General features: G+C 40.4%; 2 protein-coding genes across 3 annotated transcripts in view; both read left to right on the top strand.

Annotated features, from left to right (window-relative positions):
- Window positions 1-22,710, top strand: part of mast3b (microtubule associated serine/threonine kinase 3b) — a 37,648-nt gene extending 14,938 nt beyond the window's left edge. For both annotated transcript variants that reach the window (XM_034147107.1, XM_034147108.1), the window contains 23 exons: window positions 3,323-3,401; window positions 5,605-5,762; window positions 7,215-7,290; window positions 7,556-7,765; window positions 9,570-9,671; window positions 10,476-10,608; window positions 10,764-10,822; window positions 11,164-11,255; window positions 12,126-12,334; window positions 12,434-12,572; window positions 12,857-12,989; window positions 13,080-13,245; window positions 13,761-13,862; window positions 14,065-14,187; window positions 14,347-14,459; window positions 14,769-14,935; window positions 15,540-15,661; window positions 15,775-15,975; window positions 16,277-16,503; window positions 17,195-17,317; window positions 17,428-17,564; window positions 18,241-18,425; window positions 18,837-22,710. In XM_034147107.1, the coding sequence (XP_034002998.1) occupies window positions 3,323-3,401; window positions 5,605-5,762; window positions 7,215-7,290; window positions 7,556-7,765; window positions 9,570-9,671; window positions 10,476-10,608; window positions 10,764-10,822; window positions 11,164-11,255; window positions 12,126-12,334; window positions 12,434-12,572; window positions 12,857-12,989; window positions 13,080-13,245; window positions 13,761-13,862; window positions 14,065-14,187; window positions 14,347-14,459; window positions 14,769-14,935; window positions 15,540-15,661; window positions 15,775-15,975; window positions 16,277-16,503; window positions 17,195-17,317; window positions 17,428-17,564; window positions 18,241-18,425; window positions 18,837-19,930 (4,150 nt within the window). In that variant the 3' untranslated portion in view covers window positions 19,931-22,710. The remainder of the gene's footprint in view (window positions 1-3,322; window positions 3,402-5,604; window positions 5,763-7,214; window positions 7,291-7,555; window positions 7,766-9,569; window positions 9,672-10,475; window positions 10,609-10,763; window positions 10,823-11,163; window positions 11,256-12,125; window positions 12,335-12,433; window positions 12,573-12,856; window positions 12,990-13,079; window positions 13,246-13,760; window positions 13,863-14,064; window positions 14,188-14,346; window positions 14,460-14,768; window positions 14,936-15,539; window positions 15,662-15,774; window positions 15,976-16,276; window positions 16,504-17,194; window positions 17,318-17,427; window positions 17,565-18,240; window positions 18,426-18,836) is intronic.
- Window positions 22,711-23,550: 840 nt separating this feature from the next.
- On the top strand, window positions 23,551-26,578 carry ndufa7 (NADH:ubiquinone oxidoreductase subunit A7). The gene is made up of 4 exons (XM_034147498.1): window positions 23,551-23,706; window positions 23,947-23,996; window positions 25,995-26,132; window positions 26,413-26,578. Exons 1-4 carry the CDS (start codon window positions 23,656-23,658, stop codon window positions 26,489-26,491), a joined length of 318 nt encoding a protein of 105 aa, XP_034003389.1. The 5' UTR covers window positions 23,551-23,655; the 3' UTR covers window positions 26,492-26,578.
- The last annotated feature ends 1,038 nt before the right edge of the window (window positions 26,579-27,616 follow it).

Here is a 27,616-nt window from a genome sequence, read left to right as displayed (position 1 = left end):
ACAACAACCAACATAATTATTACATTCAAATGAAGTACATTATTCAAGTTTACATTAACTTTGGATAATAACACGGGAGAAATTAGCGGAAGCGCTCTCTTTTCCTCTCCCCCTCTCTCTCTCCTGACAGCCTGTCAGTATCTCATGCAGCTCACTGATCCAGTAATGAGTGACCCGACAGTGAGGAATAAATATATGTATAACTAGTTTAGCTTGTTCCAGAGGTAGATAAAATAGCTAAGTGTGTTAGATCTAAATCTTGTGTGTTTTGCTCCGCTCAGCGGGTGGAGCTGCAGGACTTCTGCTTCACACACGTTGCATACCGCTATTTTATTGTCATTTCTTGGACACCTTAAAATACTGTATACATATTGTATCACCTAAACTTTATCTCTAGTTTCCCTGTAATTCATTTAGAATTGCCATATAAATAAATACGGTCCTTGAAAATACTGTTGAATATTTAAAACATATATATCAAATTGAATATTAGGCGCTTTCACACCAAGTACTTATTTCCCAGTACTTAGTTCATCAGATCGCGTTTACACCGGAATAAGTCCCTGGGGGAGGATGGCAAATGAAGCTGCTGACGTCACTTCTTCTACTTCTGCTTTGGGTGTACTGGCAGGCCGCAAACAACTTCACGGCGTATACTGCCACCCGAAGTCCCCGGCCGGAAGTCCCCGGAGTTGGGGACTGGCTTCAGTAGAAGCTGCTGGGACTCCCAGCAGCTTCTACTGAAGCCTTCCGAGTAAATCGCCAGAACGCCGACACCTCCAGTCCTCATCACTCCACCGCTCCCATGTTTTCTTTTGTGTTGCCATAAGTTAGTGTCTCTCCGTTGGTGCGCTGGGCTAATGCTAATGCTAATAATGCTAATGCCAGCAAATACAATGGCGGCTTCACACATCTTTTCCGAGTTTTACGGGGCGTGGTTTGCAATCCGCCCAGCCAATAAGAAATGGGAACCTTTTTCTCCCATGAAAGTCCCTGCTCTCTAGCAGGGACTAAAAAGGGGGTGAAAAGGTTCTCATGAACTAAGTTCTAGTTCCGTATTTTTTTTGGTGTCAACGCAACATTTCAAGAACTATCGAAACTATACTGGGAAAAGTACTCCGGTGTGAAAGCGCCTATTGCAATTTACACAAAGAGTTTACTTAGGGATTTTAAATGTAAGACTTGACATTATTGTTTCGCAAAATGTTAAAGTTTGAATAAAATGTTCAATCAACAGAAGCACTAGGTAAAGCCGTTCTTGAGTAGGCAAATTATTACAAAGAGTGAAGTTTTCATGAACTGAATGGACTGGCTGCCATTTTGTTATTTATCTGTCTTGTAATACATTTTCAGGGCTGTATACAATATTTTGGCACGTTGTTAAAATCAAAGCACTCAGTGTTGACTACCAAGTCGATGTTGTTTAAGTTTACCAACCATTGATCGCTTTAACTTCACAATGTGAACCCAAATGAACCAATGAATATAAAATAAACCTTACCCGTAGGCTACTCCCTCTGAGGGTTTCCTGTGAGATGGGGTGTGTGTTGGGACCCTTCTGGAAGCTTCAGATCAACAGCAGCTAACTGACTGGGTCGAGCCCCCCCCCCCTGTGTGCAGTTAGATAGAGGATACCCCCGAAGCCCACTCACACATCATTCAACCCAGTTCCCATGGCAACATGCCTATCTCGCTCCGGGCATGTGTTGCGGCACCTTGAAGACACCAGGACAGAACAGTTGTTAAAACTTATGAGAGATTCAGGTGCTTGTCCTTAGATACGATCAGAACAGAATAGAAAACGACAGCCGTGAGTTATTACTCTACAGGAGCTTACTATCAAGACGACAGGCAATACATCTTCAGGACATATCATAGCTCAGAGATTTTGGTTCATATTACAGTTTCTTTAGATTTGTCGTTGGCTGCACATCTACGATCAGTTTCCTGTTCTTAGCTGACAGGAGTAGAAACTGATGTGGACTCCTTCTGCTGCTTCAGCTTAAGGTTTTGACATGTTTCTCAGAGATGCTCCTCTGCATATCTCAGTTGTAGCAAGTGCTTATTCTGGGTACTGTTGCCTTACTATCAGCTCAAAGTAGTCTTATCTGGCCATTTTCAACCTTTTCCAATGATAAAGTGCTTTTTGCCCTGAGATCTGCTGCTCATTGGATATTTTCATTTATTCATGTTTATTGCATTAACAAGCGTTGAACGGCAGTTGTAGCTAATAGAGGGACAATTGAGAGTATATGATTATCTATTGTGCTGAGGATAAAAGGAACTACATTTAAAGAAAAAGCAACATTTTAGCATTCAACATCTTTACTTCTACAGTAATAAATACTCAATGTCTTGCAGAACAATCGCCATCTATGTTCCTTGCAGCTTGAAATGTGGTTCTCTTGTATATGTCGGTATTTATTAAGGCTCTTCGGATGAAATTCATGAAGAAATGAAGTCAAAGAGACAATCGAGTAAATCATTGTGGTTAAACGGTTGTGAAATGCAGCTTTGTAGTGGTTTCCCAAACAACATTGTGAAGTTGTAAGTCATGCATTCAGTCTTTCATTTTAAATATATTTAAGTGTTATGGAGCTCTTTGATCTGTAATTTTCCTTGTGTAATAACCCTTTTGTTTCCTCTGCTTGCAAACAACATGTCAAACAAATGTTGAAACACATAACCTTAAGCTTAATTTTATTTTCTCTTAATTTTGCTGTGTGTTGCATATTTCAAAGTGCAGAGAAGATCCTTTCTCAGGTCATGCTTTGAAGTTTTGTTTCTGTTATGTAAACTAAATCCTCAAATTAATTTATTTTGCTTGCTGCTCCTTGTATCTGGGCAAATGAAAACTGGCAAGGAAGGAAACATTGTCAGTACTAATCCCTCAGCTGAATGCCAAGGGCCACAGGATCACTTGCGCAAGGTTCCCAAAACTCACTGAAATGCGTTCTTTTCCTTTTCCTTTTCTCTCTGTTGCTGTCGTGATCTCAGTCACTTGGCTCGCGCTGACAGGTAGCTTCTTCTAATATTTTTGCACTGTATCTGTTGGCTTTTAAGGCATGTGTTTTTATATGTGTTTTTCACCGACTGATGCTCCTCCTTACAAAGCTCTCTTACGGGAACGTATAGCTTGCTTTGTATCAATTAAGGACACAGTGAACCTTGTTATATATGATTTGTATATATAGAGAATAATTTCATGCTCACGTAGTCACAGGACTCTCCGTCGCTTGTTATGTAAGGACGTTCACGTATGAAATGCTATCTGTGCCATTGCTGCTGAGGCTTATATAACATGCATGTCCCTTCCTGTCAGAGCTGAGGGCCGGAGATGGTCTCTGGCGTCCCTCCCCTCGTCTGGCTATGGAACCAACCCGCCGAGCTCCACTGTCTCAGTAAGTCATCCCAAAACATGTCACCCCCCCCCCCCCCTGCTCAGTAAATGGTGGCCAGGCGATTCTAACACCTCTCTTTGCCCAAATAGCACATTGGTTTATGCAATAAGGGACGGTGAATGCCAGGCCTGAGATGACAAACTGTTAATTGTTTTCCTCCATCATCTGCTAGGATTAGTCATTCTCTCAGTGTGTGTGTGGTGTGTGTGTGTGTGTGTGGTGTGTGTGTGTTGTGTGGTGTGTGTGTGTGTGTGTGTGTGTGTGTGTGTGTGTGTGTGTGTGTGTGTGTGTGTGTGTGTGTGTGTGTGTGTGTGTGTGTGTGTGTGTGTGTGTGTGTAGTGTGTGTGTGTGTGTGTGTGTGTGTGTGTGTGTGTGTGTGTGTGTGTGTGTGTGTGTGTGTGTGTGTGTGTGTGTGTGGTGTGTGTGTGTGTGTGTGTGTGTGTGTGTGTGTGTGTGTGTGTGTGTGTGTGTGTCGTGTGTGTGTGTGTGTGTGTGTGTGTGTGTGGTGTGTGGTGTGTGGTGTGTGTGTGTGTGTGTGTGTGTGTTGGTGTTTGTGTGTGTGTGTGTGTGTGTGTGTGTGTGTGTGTGTGTGTGTGTGTCATCGTTGTCACTTTCACAATTTCCTTGTCTTTCATTTCTTCATCAGCTGTAGTAATTATGTTAAAATGGCCTTATATATATATGAGGTTTTCTGTTAGGTAATTATAAAAGATTATTCCCTCAATTACTTTTGATGATAAATAAAAAAAATGTACAGGATGTGAAAGCACTTCAAAGATATTTTTTTCTGTATATATTAAATGTCTTATTTGAATATATTTAACAATTTAGAATAAAGCTACAATTGTATTGCTCACAAAATAACATAATGAAATTTCAAATGAGCAGCGTGCGATGGGGGGGACATAGTGTGTGAGTATGTGGTGAGACTCTGCCATGTGCAGCTATTATAGGAACTTTATGGGGTAGACCCAGCCGCAGACCCAGAGGTCAGTGGGGACAATGGGGCTCTTCAGTGGCCCTCACTGCCCTCTTTATACTGAGGCATAATAAAGAGACTCCACAGATGCTGTCCCTCTGGTTTAGGACAGAACAGGCGGCAACATTCAACAGATTGCTTGCATCGTACATTATGTCCCCTTCAGCTTGGAAAGAGTTCACTCGGTGCCTCAGTAGACGTTGAACATAACTTAATTAGGTAAATATCAATGTCTCTGATCTACTAATTTATATATACCCCATTACTGGAAGAAAAGCTTTAATTATTGGCTGGAGATGTTCATGTTTCACTGTTTGATTACTATTCTAAATTCATACAGCAGCCTCTTTTAATCCTCCACAGGTGTGTTATCAGGACAGGTTTATGTTGGCACAGAATACAATATGCTGCTGTCGTCATAAACATAACCTTTAAATGTTGCAAATACAAGGAGCAACTTTATCGCAAACTGCCCAGACTTAAGGTCTACATGTGTTTTTAGCAGTAGTGTCTCTTATCCAAATGTACAGAGTGATGCCTCTGGCGAGACATGAGAAACAGCAACATCCTCTTTACAGAAGGAAGTAGCACGGTTTACTGGAACTGTTATCTTGAGTTTGACAAACTGTTATATTTAGCACCTTATTAAATGTGTCTTTTGCTTAACTTCATTTCACTAATCATCCATTTCTAAGAAAAAAATTGATTGATGTTTGAACATGTGTTACAATCCAATATTTATTCCCTTTCCATCCCTGCAAAGACTATATGAATACATTATTATTAATATAAAGTGGGTAAAACCTTTCATTTATTCGTCTTAATATTAAAAAAAAAAAGCCACTGTAAAAAAAAAAAATCTTTATACTTTGGGTCATGAAATAGTTCCACATAAATCTCCCTTTTTTGTTTCTTATTGTCTTCCAGATATTGTTTTTATACCATCAGTGAGGTCCCAGCTGCTGCCTCTTATTAAACTCACTGGATCAGATATAATGGCCCGGTATAAACATTGCAGCATGGTGTTTTTGAATCACATCATCTCCCTTAGCAACTGTCTTTATTATTCTTGTAAATATCATAGCATTTATCCATGGTGTTTTAAAAGATAATGTGCTTTTTTTTTAAGCTAAAAAAACAACAAAAGAATGTGTAGATTCTAACTTTTTGAATGTAGAAAATACTAAACCTTCTGGACTGATGGATCCATCTTTGTGTCTGCAGTCCTCCTCCTCCTCCCAGGAGCGTCTTCACCAGCTTCCCTACCAGCCGACTCAAGATGAGCTGCACTTCCTCTTCAAACACTTCCGCAGCACAGACAGCATGACCGACGAGGATGGGCGGCACTCCACGCTCATACGACCTCGGTCTCGGAGCCTCAGGTAGCTGAAACTGATTTCACCTTTTAATCGAATGTGTCTTCTATAATGCTAGGTATTTATACTAGAAAAAGTGCTTATGGGGTAATTCCTAAGCAACATATTGAGTATTTAAATGACTTTATTTACTTTTCTTGATGCACAATTGAACCTGTGTCTACATGTGTTCACCACTATATTCTCATGTTTCAAAACCCAGTCTGCACCGGGTCCAAACCGCCTTTTAATATTGTTTCTTGGCCCGTCATCATATGAAATGAATAATTTCTACAGATTAAATGCAGTAATCCTTCCTGGGATTAACTACTTCTTTGCTTGGGAAAATAAACCATTTCAGTTTAATTTTGGACAGTGATGCATGTGTTGCAATGTTTATAAGAACATTATGTATGTCACAATGTACAGGTAGACTGTCATATGTCAACATGTCATGTCTTCGGTATGACCAAGACAAAATCACATGCAAATGTGTGTCTCTGAAGTGCGTCTCGTAGATTACATGCGCCTGTTGGGCCGGCAGGGGGATCTGACTGCAGAGCTGTGTGCTTTTCCACAACTTTTGTGTTTTGGCTCTGCTCTGCGCTGTTTGTGCGATGCCTGAGTGCTCTGTGTTCTGGCACCATGGTGTGCAGTGCGTGGGCATGCTAGCTGACAGAGCGCCTCAGGGATCCAACTGCTGAACTGAAGTCGAGGGTTGGGGGTTGTGTGAGGGGGCGGGGGGGGCCTGATGCAGAGAGCCTCAGTGAGCCGCAGTAGTGTGTGTTGGGCTGCAGCCATCCACTTTAACAGAGGCGTCTTTCATGACAAAAACACAGCTTGGGGAGCCTGTTTGGATGTGATAGGTTTTCCCTCCATCTGTTCTCTTTGAAGCCTCATCAAGCAAGATTCTTTTTGTGAAAATACACTCGTCTCATCTGCCTAAACACTGAAGTGGTGTTCCAGTAAATGACTAATTGAGAGATGTTGATGATTCACACTGTTTGGTCAGAATAAACCTCTGCTGGTGGTGTCGAAACATCAAAGCCTAACAGCAAATCATATCTGATTGTAGCGTTAGTGCCTAGAGCTGCTGGCTTCATATGTTTTCTTACAATATTGTCATTGATAACCACTTCATTGTCATTGATAACCCCCCCCCCCCCATCCTAGCTTAGTGGAGAGTTGTATTTAATAGTGTTTGCAGAGCTGCGTTGATTAGTAGACTACACAATTTAGTCTGTTTATTTCCTTATTTTCTCTGTTTTATAGACAGAAAAAATATGATAATACATCTGACAAAATTAGACAGTTAAAGATATCACCATGGGCTTTGAAAAAATGTAGACGTTTCTAAAAAAAAAATCCAATCAACAGATTTTTGGGCTAAATAATTGGCACTACAAATGAATCGATAATGAAGATAATATTCAACTGTCAAGTGAAATATTCTAACCTGGACTTTTGTTTTTGTTGCAGCCCCGGGCGATCAAACGTCTCATTTGATAATGAGATTGTCATGATGAACCATGTTTACAAGGAACGTTTTCCAAAGGTACAAACCAAAACACATTTCTGAAAAAACCTACTGCAGCCATAGTGAAATCTGAATTGTCTTAAAACTCAAAAATAAAAAACGATTTTGGAAATTCACAAGTCTTAGCTGCTACACATGTCATTGAATTGCATCACTGGTAATAATTATATGACTTTATCTACAGAAATATAATGAATATTTGGGGCTGCGAAGAATAAAAAAGTAATAATAAGCTGTCTTTTAATGTCTTAACTGTGTGTTTGTGTGCTTGTCGTCCCTGCAGGCCACGGCCCAGATGGAGGAGCGCTTGTTTGAGATTATCACCCACTGCTCTCCAGACAGCTCCCTCCCTCTGGCTGACGGGGTGCTGGGCTTCATCCAGCACCAGTTGGTGGAGCTGCTCAGAGACTGCCTGGACAAGTCCCAGAAAGGCCTGGTTACCTCCCGCTACTTCGCTGAGCTGCAGGAGAAGCTGGAGAAGCTGCTTCACGAGGTGGGGAAACAGCCAGCTGACCTGGGTCCAGCAGGACCAATGTAGTAATGAAATTAGTTTAAAAATGTCTTTGAAACTTGCAAAAATATATCATCTAATTGTATACTACAACTGCGTATGAACCCTTCATCTGAACGCTATGATATAATGAAGTTATGAAAGGGGATTGATCGAGCCGGGGGTGAAATGTGCAATCAGGCACGCCGCTCAATAACCGTCTGATAGCTAAACGCACACACAATACATCTGGTTGTGGAAATTGTCAGTGATGGTGAGAGGTGCTTTTGTCCCAGATCTTTGCTGTGTTGTGATAAAATGTTGTTTCTATAGCAACCTCTTTCCCTGTTCCTCTGCATGCTGTCAGACAGAAGGCATGGTCGACTCGCTGTACCTCCAGCTGAACTGATAAGTCTGTTCCCATGCAGGGGAACAAATGCTGTCACACGCACACACAGACCAGGAGACTCACTCTGCGTGCCAAGGACAATTTGTCTCGAAAAAGTGTGACAGTTTCAAAGATGAAACTACATCTTCACTCTTCTAAATGTCACTGTGGCTTATAATTCAATTGGGTTGATGTATGTGGTGATACAAAGTACTTTCACTTCATAGAGGCTGGTACATGTAGCACTCATTACCTGTTGGCTCTCGCCTGGGAAATGCACTCAGGTGTATAGAAGGTGACCAATGTTGTACTTATATTTATAAAGAACAACTTAGAAGAAGAATTAAATTAACCTCCATTGATTTCTGCCCGTCACCCGAAGTGTGCAGCTCAGTGTTTGACCTTGATGTTTGACAGTTTGTTATAAGCAAAATGACTTTAACGTTGTACCATGAAGCAACACCTATAGAAAGTTCTTCAAAATAAGATAAAAAGAGAAGATGATCTCTGGAAATTGAAGCACAGAAACAATAAAAAAAAGTACTTGGCATAGTTTATTATTTAAACCGGATTCACCAGACAGACTTAATGCTTGAGCATGTGACGATCCTGCGTTTTAATAGTAGGACACAAGGCTGTTTGTGAAGTCTACCTTGTGACTTTCTAGTAAAAAAACAGTCTTTCTCTTTCTTACCCTTTTATGGGTTTGTCATGACCAAAGTGTGTGACTGTAACACACACACTCACATGTGATGACTGTGGTTCTCTTAACAATTGGAAGCTTTGGAGGACATTAAAAGAGTCCATGTGTTACACTAGTACATTCACGTCAGTCTACAAGAAAGGCCGTGGATGACTCACTGAGACTCCACCCACCCAGTGATTATTCTAATAATTCCTCTTGGTTTAAAGTGATGTCTTCTGTGACGCATCTCTGTCAGGCAGCAGCAGTTTCTTCTCTTAATACTGTACCAATCAGCTTTGAACACACTGTTATTTATATATGTATATTTCCAGTTTGCGCATGAAGCTAGCATCTTTTGTCAGGAGTGGAAAAGTGTCCCCCCCCCCCCCTCCCTTTGGATCACTTATTTTCCATTGGAACAACCAAATCCTAGTACCAAGGGCGGTTAAATACACATTTTTAATTTTGGGACCATTTTATTAGCTTAATTAGAAATGTCTCTTTGATGTAGTGTATTGGATTTTGATGTCATTATGTAAAATGAATGACACCTACATGCCATATTTTATCCCACAACTTCCTAAATATCTATTTACTTGTTTTTTTTCTTACTTTAAAGTGTTTTTGAAACAGTGTCGATGTATTCTATCCTCTCTTGGGTGATTTGTAATGAGTCGGTTGGTTTCATAAATACATTTTCTTATGTACCCCTCTGCTCGCATACTGTTTTCCAGGCCTACGAGCGCTCTGAAAGCGAGGAGGTGGCCGTCATCATCCATTTGGTGAGGAAGATCCTCATCATAATCTCTAGGCCGGCTCGCCTCCTGGAGTGTCTGGTAAGCTGAGGAAAAGAAAATCTCTTCCTGATTGAAAATAAGATTACTGTGTTTGAAAGTCCTAGTAGCCAGTTCACATGAAAGTATGACTGGAGTGAAATTGTGACCTTAATTCTCTCTCAGAAAGTGGATGTGTGTCGGCAGCATGATGAGGATCATTAAAGGAAGACAATAATACTTAACTTTCACTGTTTCCCCATAAGAAGATACATGTCTTTGGATTACCAGTTTATTTGAGACATTGTCTCTAGAAAAATACAGTGTTGATCTATTTCTTTTAGTTCTTTGAGAATCACAAATCACTTCCAAGAAGGCAAAGTAACAGATCGAACCGATCGAGTCTTTGTTGAATGTTGGTAAACAACACACAAAGATTAGCTCAGTTTAACAAGTGTGTTTACTATTTTTTTAGTTTATTAAGTTTATGTCTTATTTTTTTAAACATCATTAGTTGGATAACAGTGAAATTGATGAGAGTTGTCATTGTGATAGGCCTCACATAACCTGTCCAAAACCCTGTGATATAATAATCATTAAAATACCACTAATGTTCTTGACACTTTGACAACTTTTCACTTCAGTCTTTATAAATCACCCACTCTTTGTACCCGGTAAATGAGTAGGTTCAGTAGTAAATCCAGAGCGACTGGACTTGAATGAGAAGCTGAACATCTATGAGATACAGTTACTTTTGACTTGTACCACTGATACAGAGAAGACTCTTGCTTTGCTGTTGTCTTGCTTTGATTTCAATCTGGCAGGAAATTGACTTCAGCCATTAAAAAGACTTGATGCTGTTTACAGGAGTTTGACCCCGAAGAGTTTTATCACCTACTTGAGGCCGCCGAGGGTCATGCCAAAGTCGGCCAGGTTATCAAGACGGACATCCCACGCTACATCATCAGCCAGCTGGGTCTGACCCGCGACCCTTTAGAAGGTAAAGGACTTTTTCTGCCGTGAAGTCAAGCTGCACACTTCATTAGCCTCAAATTCAGGTTTAGCCTGTTTAAGAACCAGTAAGATTCAAAGTTTGGTTTTCAGAGTGTTATTTGCAGTAATATTAAACACTGTCTTTCTTTCTGTTCTTGCTAGAGCTTGAACAGTATGATGCGAGTCCTTCAGTGACAGTGGACACAGATGCCAGTGTGGAGGTACGTTTCCCTTTTTGTTATCAGTCTAGCTGTACGTGTGTAAAGGATATTCTAGGATTTAAAAATAAGATAATAAATGAATTCTTACAAACATATGTTCTGCAATTTTATCTGAAATAAAAAAATGCTTTATGTATATTGTTCCTGATTCCTCATGGACAAAATGTGATAATGATGTATTTAGTAGTTAGACCGCAGTATAGTTTATGTTTCAGGCAGCAGAACAAGCCCTTGGACATGATTGCCCTGTAATTATCCTAATAACAGTATTGCTTTTACTGTGTTGCATTTTTAACTTGCCCACTACTGGCCTTAAACATGTTTCTGCCTCCTTTTTTTAGAACAAGGTCCCACAGACGCTGACACCGACTCGAAGGAAACCTTTTGAGAGTGACTTTGACACAATCAAACTCATCAGTAATGGAGCTTACGGGTAAGAGCATTTTTTTTTAACGTTGTCTACCTTTACTTGCTTTTTCAGGATGTTGTTTATTCATTTCCAAAAAAAAATTAAGCCTAAGAGCTACAAAACATTGCAAAAAGGGAAAAAAAGGATCCTTGAAAATCCTCTGCATGCTAGAATATCCATATGACCTTTACAGGAAACCGTAGCAGTTTCATTTTATTTTTTGATTATACATAATCATCTTGTCAGAAACTAAGTTCCTCCTTTGATCGAACATCCAAAACAATTAAAAGGTGGTTTTTAATGAATTAACTGGATGATAGTCTAATGACGAGTTTGATGACTCTCAGAACAGAAAACCTTTTGAGACCTGCAATTACCACGATTACCCCAAAACATTTAAAATGTCATCCACTACAATGGTGTCTGGGGAGTTAAATATGACAGGGCAAAGGCAACCTTATGCAGAGATTTCCTATCTTTGCTGTTATGTGTTAAATAAAGGTAAAGGGAATCCTTAATCCTAAAAAAACAAACAATGGTTATTTCTAATAGCTGCAAAAAGTCCAGTTAAAAATGTAATTAAAAAGTATTTTTGTATCCCTTTTCATCCCAGGTAATATTGTGCACTTCTTTTAAAAAATATATGCCAAAAATGTATTTATCTTTTTTATTTTTTAAAGCTATTTAAGTTAGTACCAACCAAATGTAATAAATAATATCACTACATCTGATCATTCATCAATCAATATGCAACTTTTAGTGAGAAGGGAAATGTATGGGTTTCGATGGAAAAGATGCCACAGTACAGAGAATAAAGACTATCTTACTTCCATTTCACTCTGACTTTAAGTGTGAAAATGATTGGTTTAATGTGGCTCATATGTTTTTCGACAGGGCCGTGTATCTGGTCCGTCACAAGGAGACCCGACAACGGTTTGCCATGAAGAAGATAAATCGTCAGAACCTCGTCCTGAGGAACCAGATCCAGCAGGCTTTTGTTGAGCGAGACATCCTGACGTTTGCCGAAAACCCCTTCGTTGTCTCCATGTTCTGCTCTTTTGAGACACGACGTCACCTATGCATGGTCATGGAGTATGTGGAAGGTAATGATGAGAAAGTGATTTCTTTTTTGGTGATTTAGTACTAGAAATAGGGATTCATTAGCCATTAACACATTTCCTATGGTTTTCTGTTTCATAAAGGTGGAGATTGTGCCAACCTGCTCAAGAACATGGGCCCACTGCCTGTAGAAATGACACGGTTGTACTTTGCTGAAACAGTCCTGGCACTGGAGTATCTTCACAACTATGGCATTGTGCATCGGGATCTCAAACCTGACAAGTGAGAACACAAACTTCATTCCTGTTTTAAGCTTTTGCATGTACCACCACTTTCTGTACAGTATGACCCAGCACTCTTGCCTTTCATTAGAATTAGTTAAATTAAACAAAAAGATCAGAGACATGATCTGTAATTAAACACAATCCTGTTTTTCTTTTGTCAGCCTCCTTAGTATTTCAATCTGAGTTTTGTGTATTCTCGTGATATCCAAAAGTAAAGTTCATTTAGGTTAAAACCTGCTTATGTTGATCATTTACATTTATTATTTTGTGTTTTTCCCACAGTTTGTTGATAACATCAATGGGCCACATCAAGCTGACGGACTTCGGCCTGTCTAAAATTGGCCTCATGAACATGACCACCAACATGTACGAGGGTCACATAGAGAAAGACACGAGAGAGTTTATAGACAAACAGGTGAGACTGGTTTTAATATGAATAAAAACGTATTATGGAAGCAGCTGTTTCTGTTTCCCACTACTCACCTGTGCTGGTTTGCTTGTGCAGGTGTGTGGCACTCCGGAGTACATTGCCCCAGAGGTGATCCTCAGACAGGGCTATGGGAAGCCTGTGGATTGGTGGGCCATGGGGGTCATCCTCTATGAGTTCCTGGTTGGCTGCGTCCCATTCTTTGGAGACACACCTGAAGAGCTTTTTGGACAAGTTGTTAGTGGTGAGCGCTGAAATTATATCAATCAGTGGAAGAAATCGGAAGTAACATTTTTCTAATGTTGTAGGAAAATGTTTTTTTCTGCACCTGAACAGTATTTCTCTGTCATTATTAACCTTTGTTCTTAAAGATCCAGTGTTGAATACCCAAAAAGTAAAAAGGTAGCACAAAGACAGATCTTCAGAACAAATTAGATTAATATTAATTGGACTCATTTATTCTGGTCTTGTCAAACAATCGTGCTTGGCGTAGTGGCTTTCTGCAGAAGTTGTCGGTAGCTTGTCAAAAATCATTTGTTAGCATACATTCAAATCTTTTTATCATTACATATCTTTTCTTTCACATCAAACGATACCATGTTGTTCAAGATATGTAAATAATTTCGTCTCAGCAGATATTATCTTTTAAGTACAAAAATAAGGCTTTAGTGTTCAGCAACACCTTCAGAAACGTTCTTAGCATTTCTTAAGCTTTTATATGTGATATATCTAGCTTGTTCTTGCGTTTCTTGTTTGCAGATGACATCATTTGGCCAGAAGGAGACGATGCCCTGCCTGCTGAAGCCCAGGATCTGATCACCCGCCTGCTCAGACAGAGTCCTTTAGACCGACTGGGAACTGGTACTGCTCAGTTTACTGCTGATTATCACATGATAAAATTATAATGACACTGAAAGTAAAAAACAAATCACCTTTGTCAAAATGGATAAACTAACTGTTGGCCCTTTTATTGAATACATGTTGCCACTTCTATTGAAGTCACACATTTTTAGAATATTTCCAGTATTTTATTGGCTCTAAAAAAAAATATGTGTGTTTGCAGGCGGAGCCTCGGAGGTCAAACAGAACCCTTTCTTCATTGGTTTGGACTGGAATGGACTCCTGAGACAGAAAGCTGAATTTATCCCGCAGCTGGAGGCGGAGGACGACACAAGCTACTTCGATAGTAGGTTTAATCCTGACTCCAGGCTTAAAGAGTTGGTTTCCTCCTACATTTAAAACACTTTCACAACTCTTTTGTGATGTAAAAATGTTTAAAAAGGGATAAATGAAAACTACTTTATTTTTTACTATAATATGAACGTTCTCTTGTTCCGGTTTTCAGCTCGTTCAGATCGTTACCATCATTTGGCATCAGACGAGGATGAGGAAACCAATGATGAAGAATCTTCCTTGGAGATCAGGCAGTTTTCATCCTGGTCGCATCGCTTCAGCAAGGTAAATAATAATTAATTCTATTTAGAGGCGCCTTTCAAAGCACCGAAGGACAGTGCAACACGTGTTGAAAAAAAGGGTTAAAATATTTGTATAAAAAAAAATGTGTGCTAAAGATGTTTACCATGCTGTGAAAAAATTGAGTTAAACTGACTATTGTCTTTTGCTGTTGACATAACAAAGTCATATGTTTAGAACCAAATGGTGAGGGTTGTGGTATGACTGCTTTATGCAGCTCTACATCATCTGAAAGCTCTTCAATACTCAGCTCAGCTTTCGATCCAACACCCTCTCTCCATTTCAATCTTTCAGGTTTACAGCAGCACAGAACATCTGGCCACGCCATCCAACCTGAGCTTCTCCTCCGACCGCAGCCACAGCGAGGACAAAGAGGACCGCGTGGACGTGGGGGGACTGAGTCCCTGCCCGGGCACAGCAGAGGGCAGCGCCGAGCGCAGACACGCCGGGCGCATGGCCAGGTAGGAGATACAAAATAATATGTCAAACTCAAAATCATTAGGAAGAGATTTCACTGCTAGTGACAACAAAATGTAATGAAACATTCAATTTGGGCTGTTTTTAAATAGCATTCTCCTGATAAATCATGATATATAGCCTACATTAGTTAGTATATTAGTGTAAATATTACCCTATTAATAATAATGTTGCCACATATGCTCTCAAATAACCTTGTTTGTATGTGTCAATAAAACACATTGTAGGCTAAGTTGCAAAGTCATAGAATCAGCATTTTGATGATTAAAACAACAAGAAAAGGCTACACTTACAAAATAAATGTATTAACTAGAGCACTAATAAAAACAAGGCACTATCGAAATGTTAAATGTATTTTTAATTCAATTGGTAAGACTTGACGAATCGGATATGACTGTAAATTCTTAGTTGGGGATATCCTCAGTTGCTAGGTTACATGCAAAGTTGCTGTTAAAGAACGTAATCATGCCTAAAGGCATTGTCATGGGTTTGTGTGAAAGCAGCTAGCAGTCAGTACACTGAGCTGTTGTTGTGATCACTCTTGAACCTGTTGATTTACTGGTTGAACTGGTCTCTGTCTGTTTGCAGCCTGCGCCCTCGGGCCTCCTCCAGCTCCTCCCAGTCTGAGAGGAGCACCAGCCCTCTGGTGATGAGCAGCACCCACAGCCTGGAGACCATGCCCCGCTTCGCCCTCTCCACTGATGATGAAGGTAAATCCAGACTGACTGAGTGTGTCTGACATTAAATCCACAACATGTGTTAGTGCCCCTGTTAGAAGCAACATTGTTTTTATATATTGTTTATGTTTTACTGTAACCTGCAGCTGAGGTGGTCGTGTCAAACCTTCGGAGGATCAGGATACGCAGCAACAGCACCGGGGCCAAACACTCGTCCCCCAAAGAGCCGACCGGCCCTCGACGTTTCGGTAACCAGCTGGAGACGCCGGACAGACAGAGGCTGCCCTGCGGAGGGAAGGTTCCCAAATCAGCCTCCGTCTCAGCCCTGTCCCTCATCATCACTACAGGTAGTTAACATCAAAACTCATCAGTCAACTCTAACCAAGACAGAACTAATGTGACAATAAGTCACTGATGCTACATGTTACAAAATATTAGCTTTACATCTCTTATAATGTTGGTTATCATGGACGTAAACAGGCCTATATTTAGAACATAATGAAAGTGACTAATACAATAAAACAAATAGGATTCCACCCCTTGAACAGGACAATATTCATTAACCTTTTATTCTAAAATCCCCTTTCTGAGGTAGTAGGCGGTGCATTTTGACATATTCATAGGATATTGATGGTTTGTTTGTTTCAGACGACTCGCCCAGCGGCCTCCAGCCCAGTCCCATCTCCCCTCGCTCTCTGTCCTCCAACCCTTCATCCCGGGACTCCTCCCCCAGCCGGGACTTCTCCCTCAGCCCGGGCAGCCTGAGGCCTCCCATTATCATCCACACCTCCGGGAAGAAGTACGGCTTCACCCTGCAGGCCATCCGGGTCTACATGGGCGACAGCGATGTCTACACGGTGCATCACATGGTGTCGGTGGGTGTCATTAAAAATACGCAGCTGTGCTCAGGCTTTTATAAAAGTCATGTGTCCATGTCAAGTAATGTGCTCTACTTAGGCCTGTCAGGGTAGTTACGCTATCAACTTATCATACGATTAATGGACATGACCTTAATATTTATAACATTTTTGACCAAATACCTAAATATCGATATTGCAACGTTATTGTAGGGTTTACTATTCGAGGTTTCACAAAATAGGGATATCTTATGAATAATTATCAGTCATGTCGATATAATGATTAAGTGGCAAAGATACATAATAGAGCAACTAGAATAGACAATAGACGAGTTATCCCTACCTTTTTTAATTACTTTAGAAATTGCACATTTCTGTTATATGACCCAAGAGTACATTTTATTTATTGTTTTGATTTTGTGGTATTATTTTATTTGAGTTGTATTTACTTAGGATATTTTAACACCTTAATAATTAAAAGTTTACATTATAATGCTATTAAATCTTCATGATTTAACATGGGATAAAATGGTGTTGAAATGACAATAATATTGTTTTTATCACATTTTACTTCTGTCTAACTAAAGTAGTTATTGTGACAGGCCTAGCTTCACTATAATAACAGAAGAAAGAGTATAAAAAAGCTGTTTATGTAATAGTCACAATAACCTCCTCTCCTTACCCTCACTGTGCTGCTGCTGTTTGACAGAGTGTGGAGGAGGGGAATCCAGCTTACGAGGCAGGGCTCCGCACTGGAGACCTCATCACCCACGTCAACGGAGAGTCGGTCCAGGGCCTGGTCCACCCTGAGATGATAGAACTGCTACTGAAGGTACAACGACTCACTCAACACTGGTTACCACTGCGCTTGAAATTCATACTAAAGTTTCCCTTTGTCCGTATCACAATTGATTCCTTCATTGCTCTGTATGAAATTTGCAGAGTGGCAACAAGGTGTCTCTTCAGACCATAGCACTGGAGAACACGTCAATCAAAGTGGGTCCAGCGCGGAAGACCAAACACAAAGGGAAGATGGCTCGACGCAGCAGAAAGAGCAAGAGGAGAGATAATTACGACAGGTGAGAATCTGAGGTTTCCGTTCTGTGTTGTTCCCTGCAGCTCTGCATTGTTACTCATCGTTTGTTTACTTTGTGAGATTGCTAAATGGTGGATGTCATCAGAGAAACTAACCTGCAACAGTCTCTTGTCTCCCTCTTGTGTTACACACCGGGAAGTGAAGTTTAGCAGCAACTCAGTATTACTTTGATTTCACTCACTGCAAGGTTTGGTCTATTATACTGGAGAATATTTTCTCCCAACAGTTCTACACGAACAGAAGTGTTGTAAGGGCTTAGAACATTATTAAATAAATACACAATGCCCATCCCTGTCCGGTTTTATGTTTCATAAGTTATTGTAGCCATTTTTGGGTTGATACCACTTGTTACAATGTAAAACACCATAGAAAATAATATACTGTGTTGAAAAATAATTTGTGCAAGAACTGCTATTTGGATATGTGCTACAGCCTGTGAATGACTGTAATGAGATGAGGCTTGCCAAAAGGGCCTTCCAAATGTTAGGGGTTATACTAAAAACTACACATTAGAATAATATTTAGATTTTCTATAGATGCATTTTAAAATCAAGACAACAAACACAGATTCTTGAATCACCTTCGAGCTTGGTGTCAGTGCCACTGCTGTACTAACAAAAATAAACAATATCATATTCCTGACTATCTTCTTCCTCCAGGCGACGAAGCATCCTAAAGAAGCTGTCCAAGCAGAGCACAGTGATACACAGCAGTCGCAGCTTTAACTCGGGTCTCCACCACTCAGTGTCCTCCAGCGAGAGTCTTCCTGGCTCCCCAACACACAGCCTCTCCCCCGGCCCCTCCACACCCTGCCGGAGCCCCGCCCCCGACCATCAGGCCTGTGGTGAGCAGTGTGGCCGCACAATTATTCATGATGAAGTTAAAAGAGTTCCTGACTCTAACATCTGAAAATGTATATTGAGTAGAGGCTCTTTTGTTGCAATATTAATTTCATAACATCCAGAGATCTAGTGCCATTGTAAGAATCTTACAACTGGCTGTGCGTAAATATGATTTAAATATTGAGGTTTCTTGGTCATCTGTATATTTGTCTTACTCTCTAATGCTGGTTTATTTCTACTTCTATTTTGAGATGTTTATATTTTAGAATAGTTTATTTATTATGTGCAATGCCTTGTTTTGTTTTATGCTGCTGCAACAAAAACATTTCCCAAATTGGGATTAATAAAATACATCTTATCTTTCTGCCTCTTGTGACGTTCAATGTTTGAAACAGTTTCCCTCTGCTTCCCAGACAACAACTCTCCTCAGAGCACGTCTCCCTGCTCCAGCTCTCCCAGTTCTCCCGCAGCACACATCCGGCCCAGCTCTCTCCACGGCCTGGGCTCCAAACTCAGCACGCAGCGCTACACCAAGGCGGGCCGCCGGAAGTCAACCAGCAACATCCCCCCCTCGCCCCTGGCCTGCAACTCTTCCTCTTCCTCAGCCCAGCCTCTCTCTCCTCAGCGCTCTCCCTCTCCACTCTCAGGCTTTGCCAAAGGCTTTCACAGTTTCCACGGCAAAACTCTGTCCCCCCCCACCATCGTCAGACATATTGTCCGGCCCCGCAGCGCCGAGCCCCCCCGCTCTCCTCTCCTGAAGAGGGTACAGTCCGCTGAGAAGCTGTCTGGTGTGTACCATGCTGATAAAAAGTCTTACACCCCCCGCCGTCACACGCTGGAGGTTCCGTTTTACGGCGAGGGGGACCTGCTGGGGGATTTGGAGGCTGAGGGGTCCTGTGGAGGGTCCTACATTGGTGTGGATCTCAGCAGGCTAGGGGGGTACATCGGCAGCCAGAGGTTGAGGGACTCTGGGATGGAACGATCGGAGCAGCTGGTCGTGATGCGAAAACTCAACCTATCAGAGCGAAGAGACTCTTTTAAGAAACAGGAAGCAGTGCAGGAGGTGAGCTTTGATGAGCCGGAAGAGAAATCCAGCACCCCAGGTCCGGGCGCCCAAACACAGCAACAGCAGCATCGGCACGGGACGGCCTGGACCCTCACTCGACCCCAGACCAGCGTGGAGGTGGAGCCAGAGGTGCCGGTGGTCAGGAGGTTCACTCTGGTGCCCCAGATCGCCGTGCAGGGCTCAACAGAGAGCGAGCAGGATGAGTGGGAGCCATGTTCAGACGGCGAGGACACCAACAACGAGACAGCAGTGACGCAGGCGGGCGCCCCTTCCTCCCAGCCACAACAGGCAGGACGTCCTCTTTGTGACAACAGCTGCAGTCCGGCAGCAGACAGCCCCCCCACTGGTCCTCAGGTTGGTCCCTCCAAAGAGAAGACTGAGTGCAGAGAGGAAACTCCACAACAAGGGCATTTGAAAAGTGACGACTCACCACTGCACTAACTTCAACTGCTCTCATCTTTTATTTAAAGTCTTTCAAAGTTGTAAAGTCATTTACAAACTTCATGAACTAATTGAGTAAGGAGATGATTTTACTTGAATTTTTTTAATTGTTCAAATTTGCCTCAAGGCATTGCAGACCTGCTGGTCTTATTTATTACATATATAAACTATGATGAGTTAGTAATGATGAAAGAGGGAAGGTCTGATTAAAGAGCCAAGGGTCAACATTTTTGTATCCATAAAATGTGGTTTTGTCTTTTGACTGGATTGCTTTTTGTATAAATGTCTATTTTTTAAATACATTGTTGCAGTACAGAGTAGTTTGATAATGATCAGCATAATTGTTGTAGGACCAAAAGGTACTAGTTTTTCTTTCAGTGTCAATTTAGATCTGAACAGTGCAGCTTTGAGTAGGTTACTGCTATTATGTTGATCTTCAGAAACCTAAGAATGACCTTTGGTTCACACTGTGAGCAACATGGTTGATGTGTCAACGTCTGATGAATTGTCAGCAGTTGTATCTTTAATATACAACAATAGTATTTTTTTTGCTGCTGCAGTCAAAGCTACCAAGCACCAATTAGCATGAAAGGAAAAAACGTGTTACTCTCTTTTTGCACTCGTCAGACACTGTAGTTTGTGCAAAAATCACATTGGTGGAGAAAACAGCAGTGCTATAGTTGTGAAAGATAAAGTTCTTCCATTTACTTGTTGATCATGTTTCTTACGGTGTGAATTCGTGGTCACAGCAAACATTTTCTCGAGTTTATAACAGGTCAGTGCAGGGTAATATTGCACACAGAAAGTACAATCTGTTACATGATTTAGTCGAGTCAAAAAGGGTTTTATGTGCCATGCTATCAGTGCAGCGTCCTCTAAGCCATATCGTTAAAGGCAGAAATGTCAATGGATGTTTCTAAGTACGTGTTGTTTCCCGCTGGTATTGCAGTCTTGACAACATTTTCTGTAAATTGAAGTTCAGGATGAAGAATGCGACACACTTTGCTCTGTTGCTACTCGATATAATCTCAGTGTGATACCATATAGTAGAGGTAACTCAAACGTATATTTTTCTTGCTCACTATATGGAACCTTCAAACACAGATTCAGCATGGCGCCTCGTCTCGCTGTAATAAATTGTTCTTCTCAAAGCATGCAATTTACTGGGGGGGAAATAGAGCAGCCAAATTGAAGTTTACGTCTTCTTCAAAGTTTTGTTGAAAGCATTTGAGTATTTATTTTTTGGTCTTTTCTTACCTATAATATCAACACATTTTGTACCTGGAAAAGTATTGCAACCTTGTGTATTTTTGGAGTATCTTTTCCTGAAACTGTAGCTTTCGTCTTTGTTTTTTCAGATGAGCATGTAAGAGACACCATGCCTACAAGACCTGTTCCTACTTAATTTACCGTGTAGTAATGTTTACATCGAAAGGAAAAGTGCACTAACGTATTTTGACATGAATTTTGTAAGAGAATGTTGAAGGTAAATTGAAAATGGCAGAGGGACACATCCTTACATTGAATCCAAATCCAGGGCTTCTTTGAACAAATGTTTTATGTCTTTGTATTGTACAAATATTGATGTATATTTTGATAACGAGGGTGTATATAATTCCAGATGTGTTAAAGGATGTGAAATGCACAATGGGAAGTCTGACTTGAGGGAATGGGCTGTTAGTATTTTGGTTGTACTTCCTGAGTTTTGAGGTTTATTGTCTTATTTGTCAGTGGCTGTTGCTGAATTTTGTACCAACTTTCTCCTGAGTCTTCTGTTTCTAAAGCTTCAGAGCTGTTGATGTGTAACCTAAGTCTCTCTTCCTCCTAAAATCTCAAGATGACAACCTTTTAGAGTGTTGTCGTGTCAGCGAGCAGCACAGAGAATTTGTCGCTGAATGGCTCAGTTATTTTTGCAGTCTGACAGAATTGTTTACAACGAACAAACATGCTATGTACTGTACAAACATTTTCTATCCTGTGGCTGTATGATGAAACTACCCTCTTTGATACCACGAAAGAAACAACACTCATCAGAGTAACATATCCGTTTTTGTTTTGTTTTTTACAAAATGTTCATAAAGAGTAATTTAGCACCGAGCTGAGAAGCATTGAGTGTGTTTACATGCACTTAATTCATGGGTTGAGCCTTTTGAAAATATATTTGTTTGTAGATGACAATACTATCCAGGCAAAGGGATGATGATGGCCATGTGTACATCTAATATATATATGTATAAATCTATTTTGTGCAAATTAGGGCAGGTAATGCTCCAGAGGGATGAATAGAAAATACACGTCATTGTTCTAGAAGTACGTTTATTAAAATTAAATAGAAAAATGAAAATAGCTGAGCATAGGATAAGCTTTTCAAAGTTAAATCTAACAATCGTCAAATATGCAAGTATTATTTCCAATATCGTATGGCTAAAAGTTTTGGGGAACCCTTTTTGCAGTGCATGTAACCTTGATTTATCTGAATACCCTTGTATCTACGTGAATGTAAATATATTCAATGCTTGAAAAAAACTTCATTCACTGGAGGTCCTCAAAGACACGATTCTCAGCTGGTGTTAAACTTGCTCTTAAAGAATAAACTGGCAGGTCAAATTGTTGTACATGTGCATGTTTTCTCCTGTTCACTCTTCTGTTCAGTGCATGCTGCATGGGACAAGCACACACCTGTATTACTTGATTGCATGGTATACCGGCCCTGTCGCCCTGTACTGTGTTTTCTTGTGCAACAAATAAAATGTGTTTTTCTCTTTGACTCATCCTTAGAATGACTCCACTGGTGTTTTGTGTTCTCTTTCATTGTTTACCACACAGAAAGGGAAAGAACAGACACACAAAATAAAAAAATGGGACAATAATGTCCACCCACGATGACAGATTAATTAACGATAAAGTTAATGACAAGACAATAAGACCGTAGAAAGATGACTAGAGCCATGATCTCAAATAATTTGCGCTACGCTGCTGCAATATAAAAAGTAAAAGGAGCATTATACAAAATAAATCTGTCTTGGGTGTGTTGTAACATTATCATATTGTCAAAAACCTTTTGGAGGATTGCCAGTTCTCCTAACCTGGTCTGAAACTAGGGGAAAGAGTCTGATTTCCACAGTTTCAGAATCTATTTCTTAATGTTAACAGAATGACATATTGCATTATTTGGACTAATGTATCAGTCTATATTGAAATGCAGGACTCTGGTCTATAGGCCTATTCTGTACAACAGTGAAATTCCCAAGTGAAGCAGTTTCTGAATCGGGGATTAAAGTTACTTTAAAAACAGAGCAAGAATGCTTTCAGCACCCTTGGGCGTATTACATAAAGGTTTAGAGGTGAGAGATAAGGAAACTGCACCAGAGAGATATTTGTGTTGAGTCGCATACAATGTTCTGAAACAGTTCTGTTGCTGTAAAAAAAACATAGTAGGCTGTAAACATATTATGTAAGATAATGGTATTAATACATTCTAAGAAATTAGGCAAACTTGGCTATAGCAACATGCTACAGTAATACATTGCACATCATTCACTTTTAATGCAGATCATTTAAATACATATTTATATCGATAACTAATGGTGAAAACAACTATTATTTTCAAAACTTCAGTGCTTTATGTGTGTCGGTAGTTTTCCTTTCGGACCGACAGGTGTCACTAACGCGATGAGAAACTTTAGTCTGACAGAAGAAGTCCTGTGTCCTTCACAACAGCAAACATGGCGACTGCTACCAAAATCATCCAGAGGCTCCGAAATTTTCTGTCGGGGGTAAGAATCGCATACAAACGTTTTATCTGAACTGCGACTTACTGTGACATGAATATTGATTTATTACCTGGATATTTATTGCTTTAAATGGGCGAACAGTACTAATTTAAGACCGCGAGGGTGCTAATGCTAGGTAGCTTTAAGAGCAAACCGGTCGAGCTGAGTTGGATGAGAGCTACATGATTATGTCTTATATCATGCGTTTTTAAGCATAAATCAGTAATGATGTTTCTTTTCTAGTATGACCTGCAAGGCAAGCTCCAGCTGCGATATGGGGAGATTGCAAAGAGGTAAGACTTTGTACACTTGTGTTTAATGTAAACACCGATGGAGCCATTACACCCTGCAATCAACTTCATAATGTTACGATAAAGCAATTATGTTGTCAATTGCCAATTTAACTTAGCTTCCCAACAGTGCTATTACATACTCACCTAACGCTAAACACTGACTTATTATCTCTGTAAACAAATACAACCCAAATAGTGTAAAAACAAGGAGGACAGCACCTGCAAACGCGTCCTGGATCAGACTGATTTAATGTATTCATTTCCTAGGGTCTTGTGGGCATCTGAAACTGATTTGAATAAATTGTCTTGCTGCCTATAAGTAGATTAGTTATTTCATGCATGTGTCTTGTAATGTGGCTCTCGGGCAGCACTGCCACTTACTACCAGACCATTTTCTTTCCTCGTCAATAGTTACATGCTTTAACCCAGGGGTGGGGAACCTTTTTCCTCACAAGGGCCATTTCAATATTTTCAACATCCTCCGAGGGCCGTACAAATGATTGACCTCTGCTTAAAAATACTAAAATCACAGCCCATTCATTTCGCCTTTCTTTCATGCTGTGCAAAGAAAAAGCAACCTCTTAATCCAGATATCTTACCATGACTCGCATATGCATGCATGTGCACGGTTGTGGCATGACCACCAAAACAGAAAGATATGGACACAAGATGTGTGCAAATGTATTTAGTTTCCTATCCATGTGAACATGGACCTAACCTCCTCTAGGGGGGTCCGGGGGGCATGTTCCCCCGAGAAGATTTTTTTTTAAATGTTGAAGTTAAAAGCATCAATCTGGTGCAATTTGAGAGCAACATTAGGAGCTCTATGGATACATCTCTCAACATATGAAACAAAACTTTGAAATTTTTCTTTATGGATATTTTACAAATCACTCCCCTTTTTAAACTGTATTCTTGTTTATTAATAACAACTTTTTTTTACTGTCATATAGTATTTTACACCTGTTAACTTTATTCTCATATTTTTTATTTTTTTTGTGTATGTACAGCTCTCAACATGCCCAGACTTGTAGTGATTTTCACCTCTTTTAATACTTTTTGCCTCATTCTGAAAGAAAGAAGTGAAATGTGCCAACGTGACGGCCGTCTTGGTGTGTGGTGCGAGACGGGAGATGTATAGAGCAGTTTCACACAACAAAAGTGTTACTTCACAGTTTTACGACACATTTTTTTTTTTTGACTTGCAAAATTATCTTTTAAATTGACGAACATCTTATGTGTAATTCGTGGCACAATTCAAACGGAATCGAAAGATAATCTTTCTCTCTCCATTGACTTCAATACATAATTTTTCCGAAATAAGGTCCCATGGAGCTCCCCCGGAAAGGGAGGGACTTCGCCTCTCTATGGGTACTGCAATTTTTGAAGTGGCGGAGCGGCGTTCTGGTGCTCTCCATCAGCACTACACCCCTGTCAGACGAGACATATACCACGTATGACATGTTAGGCTCGTGTTGTGTTCAAGGACCCTGACCTTGGCCAGGAAAAACAGGCACTCGCTTGTTTAATTATTTTGCGGTCTAGAGTTCTTTAATTTTTTTCTTTTTTGCGTGTGTTTATAAATTACCTCGAGGGCCGTACCAAATGGTCTCGCGGTCCGTATACGGCCCGGAGGCCGGAGGTTCCCCACCCCTGCTTTAATCATTGTTTTGTTTTTGAACCCAAGAAACTCTCAAAATCATGGATCTGTTACTCAAACTGACAATGCTATATCCTTCCCCGTGCGCTGTACAATAGCTGCCCACTGCTCCTAGTACTAGGATGGGTTAAAAGCAGAGAACACATTTCAATGTTTTGCTGTGTGCTCTGCATGTGTGACCATTTAAAGAGGGTTTCATCCCTCCAATTATATTCTATTCTTCATAATGACACCACTACCTACAATGACATTCCCCCACAAATAGACAGTCACCGTTAAGTCGATATTTTTCACAGCAGAGACACGGCTTCATTCTGTTAACAATGCTTTCTCTATAGGACTCAGCCACCACCCAAACTGCCAGTGGGCCCGAGCCACAAGTTTGCCAGCAACTACTACTGCAATAGAGATGGACGCAGAGAGTCGGTTCCCGCCACTGTCATCATGTCTTCTCAGAAGGCTCTCACCACCAGCAGGTAAATGACTCGGTCAATGCGCTGTCATGTGCGGTAATGTAGTTATGTTCATAGTTGCAGATGGCATAACTGCAATAAATATGCTGAGTAAACCAGCAGACACCTGCCAAAGATGCCCCGATGCTTAGATGAATTGATCTGACGTGAAGTAATGTGAGCAGCAAACTTTTACTGTTGAATATAACAACAACCAGAGACGCCTATTTACATCCTGATATGTGAAAGACTATTTTTGTCTAAATCATGTCATATTTGTTTTTCTCTTCTCATCTCTTTGTAGTCAAGTTGCTGAGGTCTCAAAGCCTTGTGTGACCCCGGGGGCTGTCTACAGGGAGCCAACGCTCTCTACAGACCTCTGAGCAGCAGGATTACCTCCCTCAACAATGACATAAATCCTCCCTCCACATCTGTACAATAAGAAATGTGAATAAAATGTCTTCTATTTACGTTTTTTGTAGTTATTGTGGTCATATCTTAAACTGAATTAATTGAAACTGAGTTTAAATCATCATTGAGTAAATAGACATTGCAGCACTTTTTGGAGATACTGGCTAAGTGGTATAGCAGGGGGGTGCTCAGTTTATGTGTGTCGATGCAGCAGCTGGAGGGGCTGAGGTCCACAGAGAAAAGGCCTGAAGGACAGGCTGGAACTCCTCTCCCCAAACAGGACAGTGCAGCCTCATATAGTCCACAAAACAGTTATAATTTTGTTCACAAGAAAATTACCCTTAATTGGCTGACGGAGTGTAGATACTTGAGTAGCTCCCAGTAGACTTTCACTCATGTCTCATACATCATTATTATGTTATTGTATTTGACATATTACGTATCTTTGTAATTAAATTAATTTTGAGAAAATAAATCCCTCAAAAAGATAAATTAAACATAAATGAGTATAAAGCTGCTTAAGTATCCATTAAAGGAAATACTTCATGTCATTACTATTGTCAGATGGACCATGGATTAGGTCATGAGATGAAGACTTGATATTATGAAAATGAAAATATTTTTTGTGAGTCAACACAATTTTGGATCACAGTCATACTTCAAGTTTTACCCCGCACTAATTTGGATGGATTGGAAATCGATTTGTTTTTAGAAGGGGAGTGGTGACTTTACCAAAATTCAGCTCAACCTGTACTTGAGGGGGGTCTAATCAGCAACAAGCTGAATACAGACAATACTTAAAACTATTCTCTGAAAAGGTGAGCCGTTTTAGTTCACAGGATTTTAAATCTGAAGAGTTATGTAATATAATGTCTTATATGTAGGCCAGGCTATGACAAGAAAAGTCTAGTTTGAGGGGGACTGCTTAATGTTTTAATGTCAGGCTGACTTGTTGAGGGGCATGTTAGGGTTTTTCTGCACATTAAAACAAAAAAACTTTAGGGTTTTGTTTGAGTCAAACATTGATACAAAGATAATGTGATATCATGTAAAACATACAATTAAACACATAAAACATTTGTTAAAATATATATAAT

Source organism: Trematomus bernacchii, unplaced genomic scaffold, assembly GCF_902827165.1.
Source record: "Trematomus bernacchii unplaced genomic scaffold, fTreBer1.1, whole genome shotgun sequence".
In the NCBI taxonomy this organism is placed as follows: domain Eukaryota; kingdom Metazoa; phylum Chordata; class Actinopteri; order Perciformes; family Nototheniidae; genus Trematomus; species Trematomus bernacchii.
Note: the sequence above shows the minus strand (reverse complement) of the source record. Positions and strands in the feature narration are given on the sequence as shown.